Source organism: Cupressus sempervirens, chromosome 5 (genome assembly GCF_028749045.1).
Source record: "Cupressus sempervirens isolate cs-2001-9-10 chromosome 5, ASM2874904v1, whole genome shotgun sequence".
Taxonomy (NCBI): domain Eukaryota; kingdom Viridiplantae; phylum Streptophyta; class Pinopsida; order Cupressales; family Cupressaceae; genus Cupressus; species Cupressus sempervirens.
The window spans coordinates 259,881,747-259,900,998 of NC_143122.1; the positions used below are offsets into that span (position 1 = coordinate 259,881,747).

Sequence of the window (19,252 nt, forward strand, 5' to 3'; positions counted from 1 at the left end):
AAAAAGTCTTTCAATGGGGTTTGACCTGCCAATGTGTGGTCTCTTGTGTGTCTGTGAATGTTGTGCTGCCACACCTCTACTAGAAGATGCATTTGTATCTATTTCATCACTATTCAGAGATTGAGTTTCAACTGTGGTGCTAGTAGGTTTCCTTGTTGAAGCATGAGAGGAGATAACATCTAGATATACTCTCCCATCAGCCCTTTCTTGATCCCTCACAACCTCAAGACGTATTGTGTCATTTTCACAAGCCTCAACAACTTTTCCAGGTATACTATGGAAATGAGCCTTCACCCTTGTGTAAGTTCCCTGCCATTCTTCTGGACAATGTTTACATATGATTTTAGCTATTCCACCTGTACCTTTACTCCCAAGAACACGTTCACAATATCTCCACAATGGATATCTTCCACCACTTGACATTCTGTACAAAGAAAATAAGATGTTTAAAAGAAATTAGATTAAAAACAGGTGCAAATCAGACAGTATGCTGTTTATAAAATGTTAAAAAATAAAAATAAACTAGTGTTGGTAATGACTTGTTTACTGTATGGTTAAATCTAGGAGACCCAAAAGCAATAGCACCCCTCACAATCTTCATTCTTCTTCCTCAGTTTATTGTTTATACTCATGGGAATAACATTACCAGATTGGGTTAAGGTCTAGACTCAGATTTGGGTTTGCAGGTTTGCTTCAGGGATTCATGCATATTTCATTAAGCCTAATCTCTATCGTATTTTGCAAATGCTAATCTGAATCTCCCATGGCCCCTCTCTTCATGGAAATATCTAATAAATTTTGAAACTTATGCAAACAACGTGGATCACAAAATTAAAAAGTTGAAAACAGTAAATAGGAGAGCCTCACATAGGAGGAAAAAACAGTAAACTGTGGAACAATACAGAGCCTCACGCAGGAGCAATAAATACTAACAGAAAATCATGGATCAGTAGAGCCTCATGCAGGAGAAATAAATCATTTACCTGAAGTCTATCGTGCGTTTGGAGTGAGTCTGAAACCTTCGTCCGAGTGAAGCAGAATATATTTGGTTGTCCGCGTGAATGCAAAATAAAAGATCTCAGATTTTGGATGTCCTAAAACTATAGTCATTTTAGGTTAAAAATATAATATTATATTTGAAAAACAAAATTCAAACACATAAAATATTAAAACAATTCAATATATCTTGTTTTAAATCGAATTACATGAGGAGACATGCAAGAGACTTGCGATTTTTTGTCTGGAGACAGGGAGACTTCGGGAAACTCCATCACTAAGTCTCCTACTGTTTTCTAAGTCTTTGGAGACTCTAAAAGTTTCCGAGACATGTCTCGGAGGGGGGGAACTCATCTCCTGGTAACACTGCCAAAAAATAAGGGTATTATTGCAAGGCATAAACACAAACCACAACCATTTCTTTGATTCTACATTTTTTTTTAATGCACTGTAATGTTCTTGATCAAAGTTGCAAATCTTTGGATGGAGTTGTGGATGCAATATTGAACATCTTGCATTACAATGCCCACTCTCTTTGCAAGGAGTGCACAAATTCAGATTTTTGGACAAGTTCCATTTTCCTTTGAAGGTCTTTGGCTTTTCATTGTTGAATTTTTTCTTCCAACACTTAGCCAAACAATGGTTGCTCAAAATACAAAATGAACATGGATGAGTATCCCAAGAATCTTGAACTACATGACTAATTCTTTTGCAAATAAGGAAAATAGTGGCAAACTTGCGTCTTGCATACCTTGTTTGAATGGTCTATGCCTAGGCTTGTGTGTGCAAGTGTATTGTGGTGATGATTCCGAGCCTCTTCCTTTGGGACACTTTCCTCTCTTAGGAGCTCTGGTGTGATGCCAATAATGAGATCTCCACAACTTTTCAATCAGACTTCCAATTCTTCATTTGCTTCTTGCAATGATCGCAACAAATTCTTCAATTGTTTATTCTGTAATGAAGTTTATCTCTTAGCTCTTCAAGTCTTGCCCTCGACAAGGCCTTTTGGTGCTCTTGCAGCAACAAAATCTACACTGTGGCGATCAAAAGGACTACATGCACAATATGATGTTAGTAAATCCTTAAACACAAGAACCTCCCTAGTACCACTTGATCCATAAACGGCAAGGGAAATTTTGCTCTACTGTGATAAATAATAGATGCTTTCCACTTAAGCTGTTCTAATTCCTAGGATCAAGCAAATAACATTAGAAATGGATGTATTCATAAGCTCCTAATTGGTTTTCATCTCATATAATTGCTTACTCTTGCAACTCATCACATGAACAAATACACGTCTCATACATTTTTTATTATTCGTTACTTATTGGAAGCCAATTGAATGCTCTCCCTGCTTGCTAATTATCTATTAATTTGCAAGAATTGATAAACAAGAAATCTACATCCAAGCATCAACTCAATGGAGAGAGCAAATCCAGCCAGAAAATCCACTGTACTTGCATTTTTACAGGCTTGCAGCCCATCAGAGGCCAATTGAGATGCCAAATCAATATGTGAAGATCCTTACATTTGCAATGCCCTTTTCAACCAAGTGGAAAAGTATCAAAATGAACACCAATGCACCTAGTAACATGCGTCATCAAACTAATGGAGACAACCTTGAGGCAATGCATATCTCAGGCCATCTACTCTGGAAATGGAAAATAAGGGATAAAATGAATCTTAAATTGTTCCCGTCCCACTTGGGAAGTTACATGAACATTTAATCATGTTTTGGGCTCAAACTAGATGCCCAAATGACAAGAATCTGAAGACGAAACACTTCCTTGTTGTTTCCTGTTGCCTGTTTAATTGGGCCAAAACTGCCCTGACAATTATGAAATCACTGCTTTTCATTAGGAAGAAATTGAGAATCTGTCAGATTACAAAATCACCTCTTCAAGAATAGTTTTTTTTCATCAAAGGTTTGGAAGCCATAGCTTTTGCATATAAAGTAGAAATGAGACGTCATTTTTCATTAAAGTTCATAATCCTTTGACAACGATCTGAATATATAATAATTTTCAAGTTTTGATGCCATCAAAATGCTATTTTTGCCCCTACAACACCTTCACTCATGAGACAAACTCTAGCCAAAATTCTTTTCAGATGTGCTATTCTAATACGAACCCTCCAACATTAAGCTCTTCAATTTTGTATTTGGTTAGCTCTTTTTGGATCATCGTAGGTAGCTTTGGTGAGCTCCTTGATATGTTTGCATGTTACATTTGGCAACTCTTTAAACTGTTTAGAGATTTCTTTTTGTTATCACCAAAGTTTGCACCCTTGCCTGAAGTGTGATCTAAAGGCAACTCTGTGTAACATGGAAACAACCTCCAAATGTGGGACTTGCGCTTTGAGGTCGAATCTCCAAAGAAGGCCCGACTTCCTTACAATCAAGATGCACCTAACTAATACTTTGAAAGAAAAGAGAGAAGGAGATGTAGGAAAGTAAATTGCTGAAAGGGAAAGGGGTGATGCACCTAATTGAAACGGTTACGACTTTGCTCCTATATGCTTGACGCATCAATGAAAAGCCAAATACTCAACACTTGACTCTATTCTACCTTCTAAGAAACCACATGAGGGTTTGAGGTTGATCAAATGTGGAAGGTTAAAATACAATTTCACAATACAACAACCATCAACAAACCAAACACAACATATAAATTTAAGGAAGTAGAAAAGAAACATTCAAAGGAGGCAAGATACTTGCACGGACTAATGAATGGCAAGAGAGGGTAAGAAACCAACTATTTCATTAATGGAAGACATGAAATACAATTACAGAGCACAAGGCTACTACAAGTAAACATTATCAAAACAGAGAAGAACCTAGAAAAAGTATTTACAACTTGCCTTTATAGAGTTTAGGCATAACTCAGATCTAACTTGAAGTTCGAACCCCACAAGATGGAGTCAAGTCGCAGAGAATAGCAATAAATGAATATCAAAACTAAATCTGATCTAAAAATATAATCTGCTGTAGTGAAGTGACAGGAAGAAACCAAAATCAACGCATCCATCCGTAAGAGATCCAATCTAAAAGATCTGATCATTACATATAATAGAGAGGCATGGAGATGTATTAATGCCATGGAACAAGGCCCAAAATGTCAATTTGCATTGAAGAAATGATCCTTGTAACGTGCTATGGCCGTAACAAATAAATCCGCATCACTGTCAGAAAACACGGGATTGGATAACACGCAAGTTAACCTGCGGCAAAGATTACAGAGTTGACCTATGTGGAATAAATCTGATTTGCCCCCAATAAGGTGAGTTGTCGATGTAGATATTCATTCTGAAATAGACGGCTTAGATACTGCAAGAAATCCCCTCAGCAAGTGATTAAAACCAAACTGTAGATCAAGATCCCTTCATTCTCCAACAGAAAATTGTAATACACTTCAAAATATCTAAATATGTATATAGATCTGACAATCAAGAGTAGTCTAGCACAAAAAGGATCCACCATGTGGCATGAATCTATTGGTTGGTACATTCCCAAATTTATGGTGGAGGCAGCATGTGATTTCGCGATTTCGTGGAAGCAAGAAAAATTCACTCCTCGAAATAACGAAAATGGTTCACGCAGAATGTTAACCTTGCGTGAAAACGCGTGTGAACCCGCAACTCGGAAAATGAAGGAAAATTGAGCCAACTTGGTCAATGAACAAATTAAACTAGCTCGACACATGAAGGAACCGAGCCAACTCGGCTTATGAAGAAACCACGTTAACACGACATGTTAACCTAACCGGAAAGCTTGTTAACCCACATGAAAGAATCCAGCCCATTGAAGATCTCTTAGATTGGTTATCAGTGATGAGCTGAATGGGGGGCAAAAATGGCCAACATTCTTAGAGGAGATGCTTGCCTGCTAAGCATAGACTAGTGGCCTTAAGCAATCCATTGGGCACAGAGTCACTACCAAGAATTGATGTGTTATCCCACCTGCAACTTCATAAAATTCTGAAACCAGCAACAACAAAAACTTTGGGAAGCTCCAGAAAAGGGAGCAAATGTGCCCGTGCCCTTCTTGGAAAGCATAAAAACACCTACTCTAATATGTACAAGAATTTACAATACAAAAGATCAAACAAAGCCATTGACTGGCTTGTTGAAGTAGCTGCTCTTCCTCACAAGTTAGTATCTTCTCCCATGCACATGGGCGGCTGAAAATAGCAGCAAGCATAACAAACATGCTGCTGCATGGAACACCTCCTTCCAGTGCTTAGAAAAATGAAGCTCTCTAGCACTGGGACGTTATCAACTTAAGCAAAACATACTTGCTCTTCCTTGTGGTCTTCTCCCTCATGCCCTAGAATGAGCGTGACTGGGGGCAACTTGCATTGCTGTAGAGCTAGATGCTTGATGGGGCATCATCTTGATGGTATTGGGTCTAGGCAATCAACCTTGACCATGTTGTGCTTTGCAACCTCCAAATCCTTATGGCCAACAAGAGTTGGCTCTGATAGTATGGCTGGTGGTGTGTGCGTTTCTCCATGATGCAGCTGCAACATGCATTCCTCCTCAAGCCTATCTGAATCCTTGCAAACAAGGGGCTGCACTTCCTGCACTTGTGTAGGCTCTTGTGATGTGGGAGGGAGGGATGGTTGTATCTCTTCTACCTCTGATGTAGCACTCATCATGTTCATCAACCTCTCTTGTAGTTCTTTCTCACACCATTCCTTTTGTGCAACCAACTCCTTTGCAAGAATTGCTTCATGCTCTTGTTATTGGGCCTCTAGCCTCCTTGCAAATTCTGCCTCAAGCCGCACTCATTGTGCTTGTAGCTACTGCAACAGTATTTCTCCCTCTGGAGTATGTGGTGGTTCATGAGCAGCAACTGATACCTCTTGAACTTGGAGCAGTAAAGGCAAGACTTCCTCCTTCATATCATGGGAGACCTCTTGTTGCAACACATGGTCTGGCTTTTCTTTCTTTTGCAAGAGGCCCTCAGGTTCCACCCTAGGCTCAAAAGCCAAAATTTTTTCCTCAAGAATAGGAACAACCTCATTGTTCTTTTCCACCTCGACTCCCTGTTGTAGCATATGTTCTTCAATTGGCAGCTGCTCATTTGTTGTCTTTGATGTGGGCAACGATATATCCACTTCTTCATGAACAATAAAGAAGGGAAAGTAATCATGTTGGGGCTCACGATAATTGTCATGTTGAGGTATCTGAACTAAAAGGTTGAGGTTTATGGCAACTTGGGGTCAAAATCTGGGGAGGACTGCTCTGTTTGGAGCTAGCAAACCTCCTTTTGGGGGGTTCTCGTGCTTCAACCTTCTGCATTTGGGAAAGCTTGGGCTTTGCCTCCTCAAAGTTCTTTATTTGTTCCCCCTCTCCAACAACTGGAGAAAAACCTCTTGAGCCTTACTGAAAATGTCAAATGCCTTAGACACCATGGTGCAAACTTGAGGATCATTCTCCCACGTCGCCCTCTCATTCTGCAACTCCTTAATCCAAGAAGTCATAATGAACATAACATAAGAAAAATTTCCGCCATCCGTATTTGGGTATGGATTTTCAACATGGATTAAATCCTTTCCAAGGTTAGAAAACTTGAGCCCCAAACTATTTAAGCTGTCAAAAAGCCCTCCTACCTTTGATTTGGGATCATTGTAGGGTTTTGAGGAAGATTGGGTAGGCTGCTCATTCGATATTATAGGAGAGACTGAAACTGAAGAGGAATCAACATATGGGCTTGATTTTTCCTTCCTCTCTTGCTGCTCATGGAACTCTTGGACTGAAATATGCTTGGTGGGGGAAATTTTAACACATGCATGGCCAAAGACGAAAATGATGGGTTGGAGTAGAACTGGCCTCTTCATGATACTGGGGAAACTGGGAGGCATCTCTATGAAGGGGACCCATGATAAAGCATTTAAAAAAGAACCTTCATAGAAATCCTGAGGAAACATAAAAACTGAAAATCATACCAGCACTTGGTCTGTTGAAACTGATAGATGCATAGAGTTGCCATGGTGTTAGATGAATGCCTCCACAGGCTGATTTCACTAAGAAAAACACCCAATTTCTTAGTGAATGGATCTTCGAACTAGCTAACCAGCGGACTTATGAATCTGAATTTGTGTCCCACTGCGTGTGTCAAAATTCTTGTCACCAAAGTTTGCACCCTCGCCTAAAGTGTGACCTAAAGGAAACTTTGCGTAACATGGAAACGACCTCGAAGTGTGAGACTTGCGCTTTGTGGTTGAATCTTTGGAGAAGGCCGGCTTCCTTACAATCAGGATGCACCTAACTACTACTTTGAAGGAAAAGGGAGAAGGAGATGTAGGAAAGTAAATTGCTGAAAGGGAAAGGGGTGATGTACCTAATTGAAATGGTTACGACTCTGCTCCTATATGCTCGACACATCAATGAAAAGCCAAAAACTCAACTCTCGACTCTATTCTACCTTCTAAGAAACCACATGAGGGTTTGAGGTTGAACAAATGCGGAAGGGAAAAATACAATTTCACAATACAACCATCAACAAACCAAACACAACATATAAATCTAAGGAAGCAGAAAAGAAACATTCAAAGGAGGCAAGATACTTGCACGAACTAATGAATGGCAAGAGAGGGTAAGAAACTAGCTATTTCATTAATGAAAGACAAGAAATACAATTACAGAGCACAAGGCTCCTACAAGTAAACATTATCAAATTAGAGAAGAACCCAGAAAAAGTATTTACAACTTGCCTTTATAGAGTTTAGGCATAACTCAGATCTAACTTGAAGTTCAAACCCCACAAGATGGAGTCAAGTTGCAGAGAATAGCAATAAATTAATGTTAGAACTAAATCTGATCTAAAAATATAATCTGTTGTAGTGAAGTGATAGGAAGAAACCAAAATCAACGCATCCATCTTTAAGAGATCAAATCTATCATTACATATAATAGAGAGGCATGGAGATGCATTAATGCTATGGAACAAGGCCCAAAATATCGGTTTGCATTGAAGAAATGATCCTTTTAACGTACCATGGCCATAACAAATAAATCCACACTGCTGTCAAAAAACACGGGATGGGATAACACACATGTTAACCCGCTACGAGGATTATAGAGTTGACTTATGTGGAACAAATCTGATTTGCCCCCAATAAGATGAGTTGTCGATGTAGATATTCATTCTAAAATAGACGGCTTAGATGCTGCAAGAAATCCCCTCAGCAAGTGATTAAAACCAAACCGTAGATCAAGATCCCTTCATTCTCCAAATGACAATTGTAATACACTTCAAAATATCTAAATATGTATATAGATCTGAAAATCAAGAGTAGTATAGCACAAGAAGGATCCGCCATGTGGCATGAATCTATTGGTCATACATTCCCAAATTTATGGTGGTGGAGGCAGCATGTGATTTCACGATTTCGTGAAGCAAGAAAAATTCACTCCCCGAAATAGCGAAAATGGTTCACGAAAAATGTTAACCCTATGCGAAAATGCGTGTTAATCGGCAAGTCGGCAAATGAAGGAAAATTGAGCCAACTTGGTCAATGAACAAGCTAAACTAGCTTAGCACATGAAGGAACCGAGCCCACTCGACTTATGAAGAAACTGTGTTAACACAAGATGTTAACCTAACCGAAAAGCGTGTTAACCCACATTAAAGAATTCAGCCCATTGAAGATCTCTCATATCGGTTATCAATGATGGGCTGAATGGGGGGCAACGATGGCCAACACTTTCATTAGCTACTCGATCTTGGCCCCTAGTTTGGACCTTGTGAATCTAGATGTATACTTCTACATCAATCAATATTTCATCACCAAGACAGCTACGAAGTGCTTCATTTTTCACATTCTTTCTTTTAGAATGGAAGGAAGCCAAGTGCGACATTGAAGAGAAGCATGACAAAGCTTGCAGGCAACTACTAAGTGTCTCTTTCTTAAGCTCGAGTCATTGTGGCTCTGATATGATTAATGAATTCTAACACAATTACCTTTTTGGCCTCTAGCACTCTTTCTTGTACTGCTTCATATTTTCAACAAATTTCTTCTATTGTTTTCCTCTATTTCTGTATTTTACTATTTTACTAGTTTGTTGTGTGAGTTTTTTAGCGCTTGGTGTAGGTTGGAGTCATAGTTTGACCAAGGCACATAAGTCCTTTTTTCACATGCACAATGGGATGATAACCATGGCAATGAAAGCAAAAATGAGCATTTAATTGGATCATGCTACAAACATACTGCTTCATATTTTCAACAAATTTCTTCTATTGTTTTCCTCTATTTCTGTATTTTAATATTTTACTACTTTGTTGTGTGAGTTTTTAAGTGCTTGGTGTAGGTTGGAGTCATAGTTTGACCAACGCACATAAGTCCTTTTTTCACGTGCACAATGGGATGATAACCATGGCAATGAAAGCAAAAATGATCATTTAATTGGATAATGCTACAAACATTCTTTGGTGGAGGGTCAGTTGTTGAATGCATGCATTACCGACTTGTTTTGTGACTCTAGCTCTCTCAGTCTCAGAATCTAATTTTCTTTGCATCACTACAAGGTGGGCATTTTTCAATCAAGTCGGCATTGCAATTTTGCCTGCTGGGTATCCCTTTTAGCAAATTGTGTTTGTGGTAACTTTGGCCCACCCAACAACCCTTTTAGCCATCAATTTCATGTGGTTTTGAATGTTCTGTTTTATATCATTGTTAAGGCACTTGAGTAGACTATATATCCATAAGCATCCCAAATCTACATCAGGCAACATATTAGTTATCAATACTATGGTCGAGTTGTCTCTAGATAGTTATTCAAGGTCAAGGACCCCATGTACTATTCCAAATGCATGTGGAATGCCTCCTTCAGAGAGTATTTTGAGGAAAGTGCTTACCAATGGGTCTTGCTCCTTTACATCTATAATTTGCATTGCTTCATCAGCTAGTCACTCAACATGTTGTTTCATCTATTTTTCTATACTGTGCTCAATTGTAGGCTCTTGTATGAGTACCTTAGGGAAGGATCTTTTATTTCTTAGTAGTAGGAAGCTCCTCTCCCATTGCTGATCCTAGCTTCATGATTGATCTCTGCAACCTCTGGCAGCATGATAATGCTATCAAAACTTTGTGAGCATTGTGCCACCAAGGCATGTTGGGGCTCTTGCGACTCATTCCTTACATTTTTTATTGTTTTTACATTACTCTCTCTAGCTTCTTGGTGCAATCCCTATGTGATGCTTAGCCTTGAGGATGGTGTATCCAAATTAAGGCCATTGAGATCGTTTTGAATAGGAGAATAGTTTTTAGCAACAAGGAAGTCTTTTAGCTTAATGACCTGCGTAATGGGTTGCAAGTTGAGATATGTATGTGTTAGATTGTTTGTGAGTGGAGTGCCATGCACACATAAACAACCCCCTTGGTGTGAACTATGCAAACTTTATTCTAATTGTCATGTGGCTTCTGGAAAAACTAAGGTATGTTGCCTATGCATTTGGAAAATTATGCTAGGGTACCTACAATTGGCTTTGGAGTGATCCCCTTCGATTTTCTGTGTAGCATCAAGGTGTGCACTCATTGGACCTTCACTACCTTGTGAGCTGCTGTTGTGCTTATTCATTACTGGGAGCATCAGATACAAAATCTGGTGTACAAGCAATTTCATGTTTGGCTCCATTTTCCCTTTCGGAGGTGTCCCATAGTAGTTAAGGACAAGCATGATCAGCTATGTGCTGCAGTAGAAAGTCTCACCATGATCCCAAGCCTCTTGTGTATGTGGTACAAAATCATTGGCAAGGAATGTCAAGAAATGGGAAACAGTTCCTTGAGCCCAAGGTTGCATGGAGAGAGGTGTACATGGGTACTTCGGAGACGAGTACAGATACGGGTACGAGTTTTTTTTTCAAATTAAGAGATAGGTACATTGGGTGCATCAAAATCTTTTTAGACATAATTTATAGAAAATCTTGGCATTGAGTTTTCAAATCAGGAACAGTGATAAAGTTTACAATCAAACATTAACTTTGAAGATTAAGTACACAAATTGAAATATCATAAAATCATTGTATTATAGTTTCAAACCGATTAGTGATTACATATAGAAATAAGCTTGATAAACAACAAGCTGATACTCAAACAAAAAATGGAGGAAAAATCAGAAATCTTAATCAAGGTCCTTAGCTATGATGCTCTCCATTGAGTACCCACTAAGTACTTGGTACTTGGCTATGCGTATCAATACCCAGTATGCGTCCTAGGGGTGTGGGTATGAGTACACATGCAATGATGGTTATCATACCTTTCCTTGCCTTGGTGATTTCCCTCATTGAAATGATGGTATATACTATAGGCAATGCATGCACACACTAATTGTATGCATTTTCTCAACCAAAATTTTGCACCATGTGCATTGTACCAAAATTAAGGATAATATCAATGGACCAAGCCTTGCTTAGAAATTTGTCAAGGTTTGTGTAGAGGGTCTACAACTTTTGCTTGAGTCTATTGGAAGAATCACTATAAAAGTTTGAGAGAATCGGATCCCTCACATTTTAATGAGTAGTTTCAATTTACTATTGAATGGGAAAGGTCCAAAGTGGTTGTGATTCGATTGTCGGTTACTTTATAAATTTAACTAATGTCATTTCTCAAGAGCAGTTTGGTAATCTAATGACTGGAACTCTTACTACTATTATCTTTATCAAACTTAAGGACAAAATTGGAGTTTCCTTTGGTTTAGTCAGTAAGGGATATTAGATATATTATATTGTTAGACATATTGTTAAGAGTACACTTAATGTGTAGGGCTTTATTGCTTATGTTATAATGCAATAACACCACATTAGTTGTGTTCATAAAATAACTTATAATTAAGTTACAACTACCTTGTAACTTTCCCATTCTGTAATAAAATACAAGTCACATATTGAAGTGTGTGTCATCTACTTCTCAAACTCTAGGCATTTATCCTTCCAACATGAGACTAGTTCCTTTACATGTTTACCCTTGGCCCCACCGCTAGTTGTTGATGGGAACAAATAAGAATGGACTTAGGTGCATGTATTGGAGTTTGACTACTATCTCTACATGTCTCCATGGCTACTACAAGATCCTTAAAACCTTGTGAAAGTGAAAATCAAGCTTTCCATGTAAAACAATAATTTTCTGCCTGTGTCTCCAAAGTTCAAACCTTTTGGGGAAATGTTCAAGCAATTTTGCAAGTATTGCACTTTGCACTGAAAATGTGAAATTAAGTTTAAGCCTAACTTGTTTGAGTTGAGGATGAAAGCAGTAAAACTAGCACTTGCACCCAAAAGAGGTGCAAGGGGTACGCTGATAGGTATTTGATTTGAAAGTATAATTGAAGCTATGCATAATAAAAATAAATTTACAATAGTATAGGTCTATAAACATGTATCATGGTAGAAAGTAGTCTAGTACATAGTAGCATCAAATAGAGTTTGTGGCTTTTGTAGGTCCTAAAAAAACATAGCATTGAAATATATAGAAAGACACAATATTGTATTATTCCTAATTACAAATCTTCTCTATTGCCTTGGAAGGTGAATTGTTATAATCCATAAGTGACAATAATTATCACAAATTGAAGAAAGAGAGTAATTTATTAATTAGTTCTTGAAAAGTGGGAGTATAGCTTATTCTCTCGGTATGACAAAAGCATTTGAAATATAAAATACAAAATCTATACATGAACACAAGATCAATACTAAAACCATACAATGCATACCAAAATTGATCGCACAAACTTGCAAAACATAAATTAAGCCCATAGGCAATAGCTTTCAAGAGTTAAAAGATAATATCATTTATTTTAATAAAAGGAATGCTAGTAATTTAAAAAAAATCTTAATAAACTATTGGAACCTATGAACCCTAAATAGCCTTGAAGTTTGTAGAATTTTCATCCACATACAAGTTTCTATTACAAATATGTCATTGTCTAACCTCCAAATCTCAGCCTATCATAGAATCTTTTTAAAAATGGAATGTTGAACAATCTGATTTTTTTTTTGTTTTTTTAGCAAGAGATTTTTTATGTGAACCACTCCATTACATGGAAATGATCTTTGATCAACTCCTAGGAAAATTCAACCACAAGTTTGAAGCACATACAAAATGGGCATACACAACTCAATAGAATCATGAAAGTGTCAAAATCATAGCAAATTTCTAACTTAAAAAGATAGGAAAAGGATTAAATGAAAAGGTTTTCCTCCTTGTATATTTTGCTCTTCAGTAAAGTTTATATCGCCAACAGTTTAACTTCTTGAAATTGTTGAATTGGGTCAGAAGAAGAAATGTAAGAAAAGTCTACACCTTTTACACCGAAGATTTTACTTTTCACTAGGATATTGATTTTCTATAACCTCAAGATTAATTGTCATAAATCCAAACTATGTTATGCTTTTTTTCAAAATAGATTGAAATCAAACTCTTCAATTAAGGGGACAAGTCTAATTAACCTTTTTTTATATAGGATTTGGACATTATGATCCTTGCTACTTTAGATGGATGTGTGAATGTAAACAAAGATTGGGCTTCTGCCCCACTTTGAGCCCATTTATCCCACAGAGACAAATATAATTGCTCATTGCCCAAAATAATAAGATTGCATATATTAAATAAAAAAATATTTTAAAAGATCATGATCATTAATGTTTTTACCAACCTAATGGTGAATCTCTTCTCATTCTAATAGAATTTTATTATTTAACTTTTATTACATTAAGAAATTTTAATACACTCCCTAACTTAAATCCCTAAGATGAAAAAGTATATTAGAAACATTACTTCCTTCATTGGCTTCACATAATAAATGACACATAATTGATTGCAATTTTATTATAAGGTAAAGTGACTAAAAGTGGGCAACCCTTCATGATGTTGCTTCACTTAATTAGGGTTGAAAAATTAATTGGCTTGAAGTTGGTACTGAGCCAGAGCCACTTCAAACCTAATTTTCCTAGCCATGGGTTTATTGTACCAAAAAGAAATGTTTTCTTAAGTGTACAAATAAAATGCCCAAAATTCTACGTGGGTTAACATTGACAGATGCTATCCTTAACTAAGTCTAAATCAAAGGTTCAATATTAAGTCTTTGTGCTTCAAAATCTCCTACTATTAAAACAAAAAAGAAAATCAGGTGATGGCATGTGGCTCAAGTACCAATATTTCATGGAAAATGAGTTCTTGAAAATGATTTAATTTGTCTAAGCATAAGAAAGCAATGAACTAATTTCTAAAACGTGTTTTCTCGAAAAATGTTTTGGGTTACTATCACATGTGATTTTTGGTATCTTCTTTGAAAATTAAAAATATCTTTATTATTACTGTATAGTAGTAGTAGTAGTTAATTAGGCTCATTAATTTGAGATTATTAATAGAGTTTTCATTCGTTTAAGTTATCTTCATGTAGAAAAGAGAAACATCAAATTGAATGTGGATGTGTATATCCTTGTATACGTTATAAATCATGCAACCAAAGATGATTGAAACAAAAGAGAAGGGAGGAGATGAAGGACGAGGGTGTCCAAATTACTCAAAAGGAGAAGCTAGCTGTTGGTGATAATTCAATTTTTATGCTACCTCCTAAATTTTAAAAAGGGATTGCAGGTGGTATTGAAGTTTATGCGGGAGCAAATGTTAGTTTTTATCAATCTTCATGTGATCTACTTTAAAGAGGTTGTCATGTAGCTGTTAATTTAATATTCATAGTTGTTTATTTAATGTCTAATATTTTTTTACAACATTGAATCAATAGTTGTGACTTTAAAGTTGTTATTTCTTATGACTAATCATTATTGAATGAAATGCATTCCCTTTTTATATTTAAAAAAAAAAACAATCATGTGATGTCATATAAGTTGCGTAAGTATAGGTCTCTCTTGTGGACAACCATTTTGGGTTGCTCTTACACCTTGATAAAAGCATGTTGATTTGGAATCATATTTGATGGCGTGAAAGTTAAACATTAGTTATTAGTGGAAAATTTTGTCAAGAAAATTGCTATAAAATATAAGAAATGATTTAAATTTACATCCCATTTTATGAAAAAATTAAATTTAATATAAAATAAATATCTTTTTAAATGAATATGAAAAGTTAATAAAATCAAATGGTCTAAAGAACCAAGTCTACCTTATATTTTTCTATTTTTCAGATTTCTTTTATATCAACTCCTCAATTACACATTTCAATTAAAGTATTTGCTATATTGTAGAACCTTTATGTCAATAATTTTATTCAGACTGTCCTTTGGAAAATGATGAACAGAGTTTTATCCAGGCATAGAATGTGTTGATAATCATAGACATTAAGGCCATGAGAGATGAAATTTTAGCCCTTGTTTGACATTTTAGGTACTTTCAAGAAATTTCATATAGTAATTAAGAATGATTATCACTCAAATCTTAATATTTTCCACAGTAAATAAGGGTTTATTGGAAGTGCTGGAACACTAATAAAGTTCAATAATTTCACTTCAGTAATGCCAAACAACATACCACTTACCATGTCAGACATGTACATACAAGGCAATGCTTGATTGAAAACCATCTTCTTTACCTTTGCCACCTGTGTCCATGCAAACATTTACTTTTTCTTTTCTTTCATATACAAACAAATCTTGTGTTTCAGAGCATAACTTATTCCAGTGAGAAAAGAGTGTAAGAAAACAATGGGGGGCATGAAAGAGAGGAATAAATTTAATTTCTCATTCCCAACTTCATAATATATATATCTTGCTCTGAGGCACTGTTTGTCATTCTGTATACTTTCCAGTAGTTTCAAGTTTGTCATTTTGTCACTCTTACGAAAATGTCATAGTCTGATGGACCCGAAACCAGATATCTCCTCTGTTTTTACCACTTTCATCTGGGTAATGATAATTTATGTCAAGAAATGTGAGAACATGAGGCATTTTTGAAGTAAGTACATGATGCAATAAAATGGGTATTGGATTTGTGACTTAGGTAGATACTTTGATACGAAAATGGTGGGATTCTTTGTAATTTTGTGGGCCAATTTTTATTGGCCTGAGATAGGTACTGAAATAAGGATTTTTTTTTTTTTGTCAATTTTGTTTGGATAGTTCAAATTTTAATTTAAATGTGAGAGCGTACCTTTATGTTCATAAGCGAGTTTTTCAACATATGGGTTTTAGTTTCATGGTCTGGATTTAGTAGTTATATGGTTTTGCACAATGTACCTGTTACCTTTTCAGTGTCTGTGCAACCTTGATTGCTCTGCTGAACCGATTGGAAAAGAGGAATCGGTTGTTAATTATGATAATGCACAACACACATGTTCTGTTAAACTCAGGCGTTGACTCTAATTTTTTTTAAGCATGGTAAATGCACAAGGTTTAAACAAAAATTAATGATTTTGCACATCTTGATGTTTAGAAGGTTAATTGTAACTGTGTTTCTACCTGCATTCATACGTTTACATTTGGGTGACCCGGTAATTGTAATTTTTGGGATGATACTTGTAAGAGCTGAAGAAAGAGGGATATAGAGAGCTTCTTTCTCGGGCCTTGAAAGCTAAGTGCTAGGAACCACGTAAGTGTAGCCTTTAAAATATTCACCAGATTTTGGGGTGGAAGCTGGGGAATCTTGTGCGGGCATGTTTGTCCAATGTTAATCAAAATTTGCAATGCAGTCTTTTCCACTCATATTAGGCCTAAAGGTGGGCTGTATCTCCCATGTCTCAAGTTATTTCCAGTTAATATTTTAAAATGACTTGTGCTGCTTAATTTCATCACTGCCATTAACTCTGCTCCCTAGACGCTTACCAGGATCCTTCTGCAGCAGTCCTTTGAGAAATGAATGAGCCTTAGATGTCAGGAATGATGGCAATTCGATTTTATCCTTGATAATTTTATCTTGAAGCTTTTGCCGATTGTTGTGGGTGGAGGAAGGCTGACCAGTAACCATTTTGTATAGAAGTATTCCAACACTTCACCAATCAGCAGCTTTATCATGACTTTTTGAAAGTATGATTTCAGCTTCCATATACTCTGTTTTCCCACACATAGAGTTGGATCGCATTGATTCATCAACTTCCTTGGCCAGGCCAAAATCAGTCAACATTAAAACAGGCTGAGGCTGAGGATGCTCTGCCAGATGAAAGACATCATTAAAATCAAATTCCTCATTGTTGGATAGCTTCAATGCTTCCAGGGGCAGTTTCAGGTGCTCCAAAAGAACTGATCTTGACTTGTGTGATAAGACGAAGCTTGAGGGCCCCTGGAAAACCATTGTGATACAACCTAGTAACAAGGGGCTGTGATGAAGGATTAGGCCAAATTGCGAGATTAGAACCCTCCAATGGGGAAAAGAATAAATCTCTCAAAAAACAGAAAAAGTGGTTAGATCTGTAGGAGTTAAGGTTTCAACATTATCCAAATTGTGGCCTCAAAGCTTTCATAAATGATCAGATAAACAGAGAGTTGTCCAAGGGCGTCCATAGGTCCCCTATGGTTACATTGTGCTAACTATGTTAAGGTTTGGATCATAATTGATGGCAGGCTGACAGCATCAAACCCCTTCTTCTGCTTCAGAACATGAAATTACAGAGGCAAGAAAGCGTAATTGGGTGTGTCAGGATGTTAATGTAGTAGATGGATTCGATCCTCCAACCTCACACCCTGATCTGCCCCACTCCGTGTGTAGTTGATGCAAACCGCCAAAAACAAGGTAAACATTCAGATTTTTCAACATGCAGTGCACAAAAGATTAATCCTTTACTACAAATGAAGATTTAAAGGAGCAACTCAATAATGAGCTCTGTTAATCTGTTCCAATACATGCAATATATCTAGAACTAAATTGGATGGCTGAGTGGTCTGGAAGGTGGATGGTCAGTGGCGCATGATGGTCTGAGTGCTGAGAGCAGTTGAGTGTTGAGTGGGTTGCCAGCGTAGAAGGAGGAAAACCATTTAATACTGTCTGAAACCATTAACCGGCACCATATTTCCAGTGTGAGACAATTTCAGGATGCAAGCAACCTCAATGCGAAAGCCTATCAGCTAAAAACAAGGATATCTTCTAATGAATATCACCTTTGGCATCTTATCGGTACAAATATTAAACTTCGAGAAATGCCTAGGTGCAAACATTCGATACAAAACTATCCAACAAATTCTTTTTTGCTGACCATATTTAAATTTTCTTTCTTTGAGCTGAAAAAAACACCACAAAACTAAACTATGTCAGGAAACAGGTTTCTACCTTGAAAACAAACTATTTTTTTGTTGTTATGAGTTAAGCATCTTTATATGAATGCACTTGCATTCTCAATACATGAATTTTTGAGTTTGATCTATTTGCATTATGACAGATGTGGAAGGATGATATCCATTGGAAGTCATTGCAAGTCCATGACAGTGCTGTTTTAGCTCTAGATTGTAAGCACGATTGGGTCTTCATTGGTGGTTGGGACAAAACTATTAAGGTGAGCATTAATTTTTCAGACAATTTTGAACACTAGTTTCTTGTGGCTTTTATTTAAAACAAACGAAACATTATAATAGAAGTGAAAGAGTTGCAGGTTTTCTAGATCTCATAAAATAGAGTTGGGACATTGTTATTTAGAGTGTCTAGACTCTAGACTCATTGTAGAGCTGTGAGTAGTAGTTTAGAATTTTTTCAAAGGTAATTAGAGATACAATACAAATAGACTTAGGATATTGTTTTTAAACTGTCTACATTGTAGAGCTGCAAGTAGTAGTTTAGAAGTTTTTTAAAGGGAATCAGAGATACCATAGTTTTTATATATTGTTTTAGGTTAAAAGTTTCTTCTGTATATGACTCAGAACTCCTGATGTAAACTCTTGATTTAAACTTTTTCCTGCAGGCCTTTAATATAAATAATATTGCTGAGGAGTTTACTCCAAACGTCATCAATTGCAATTCTATAGTAACATCATTACTGTTCCATCAAGGAAACCTTTTTGTAGGATTTTCTGAGAAAGTCATAAAGGTAATAAAGTTGTTTTGATGCAACATATTGGAGGAGAATAAGTTCTTATATCTATACACTTGTATTGTACATAACATAAAAGTGGTAGTGTTTGCATCTGCTACATCTTCTCACTTTACCCCATTTTTAAGGGATTATATATTGTGTTGTGAGAGAAACATATACATCATTCTATTTGGCATATCCTTCCTAATGCACTCAAATATTTGGCCTTCAATCTTGTGAATGTGTGTGTTATTGATCTGTATGTTCTAAAATCTATTACCTCAAACCAGTCTGGAATTATGAATTGT

General features: G+C 36.5%; 2 protein-coding genes across 3 annotated transcripts in view; one reads left to right on the forward strand and one right to left on the reverse strand.

Annotated features, from left to right (window-relative positions):
* The window catches only part of LOC149555532 (zinc ion binding protein), a 120,207-nt gene extending 101,031 nt beyond the window's left edge, over window positions 1-19,176 (forward strand). For both annotated transcript variants that reach the window (XM_089829621.1, XM_089829622.1), the window contains 2 exons: window positions 18,318-18,431; window positions 18,834-19,176. In XM_089829621.1, the coding sequence (XP_089685747.1) occupies window positions 18,318-18,431; window positions 18,834-18,977 (258 nt within the window). In that variant the 3' untranslated portion in view covers window positions 18,978-19,176. The remainder of the gene's footprint in view (window positions 1-18,317; window positions 18,432-18,833) is intronic.
* LOC149555533 (uncharacterized) lies at window positions 16,818-17,267 on the reverse strand. The gene has a single exon (XM_089829623.1). It carries the CDS (start codon window positions 17,234-17,236, stop codon window positions 16,937-16,939), a length of 300 nt encoding a protein of 99 aa, XP_089685749.1. The 5' UTR covers window positions 17,237-17,267; the 3' UTR covers window positions 16,818-16,936.
* Window positions 19,177-19,252: the final 76 nt, after the last annotated feature.

Bases quoted from the DNA above. Each gene is read 5' to 3' on its own strand.
- LOC149555533 (XM_089829623.1), bottom strand. From the start codon at position 17,236: ATGGTTTTCCAGGGGCCCTCAAGCTTCGTCTTATCACACAAGTCAAGA.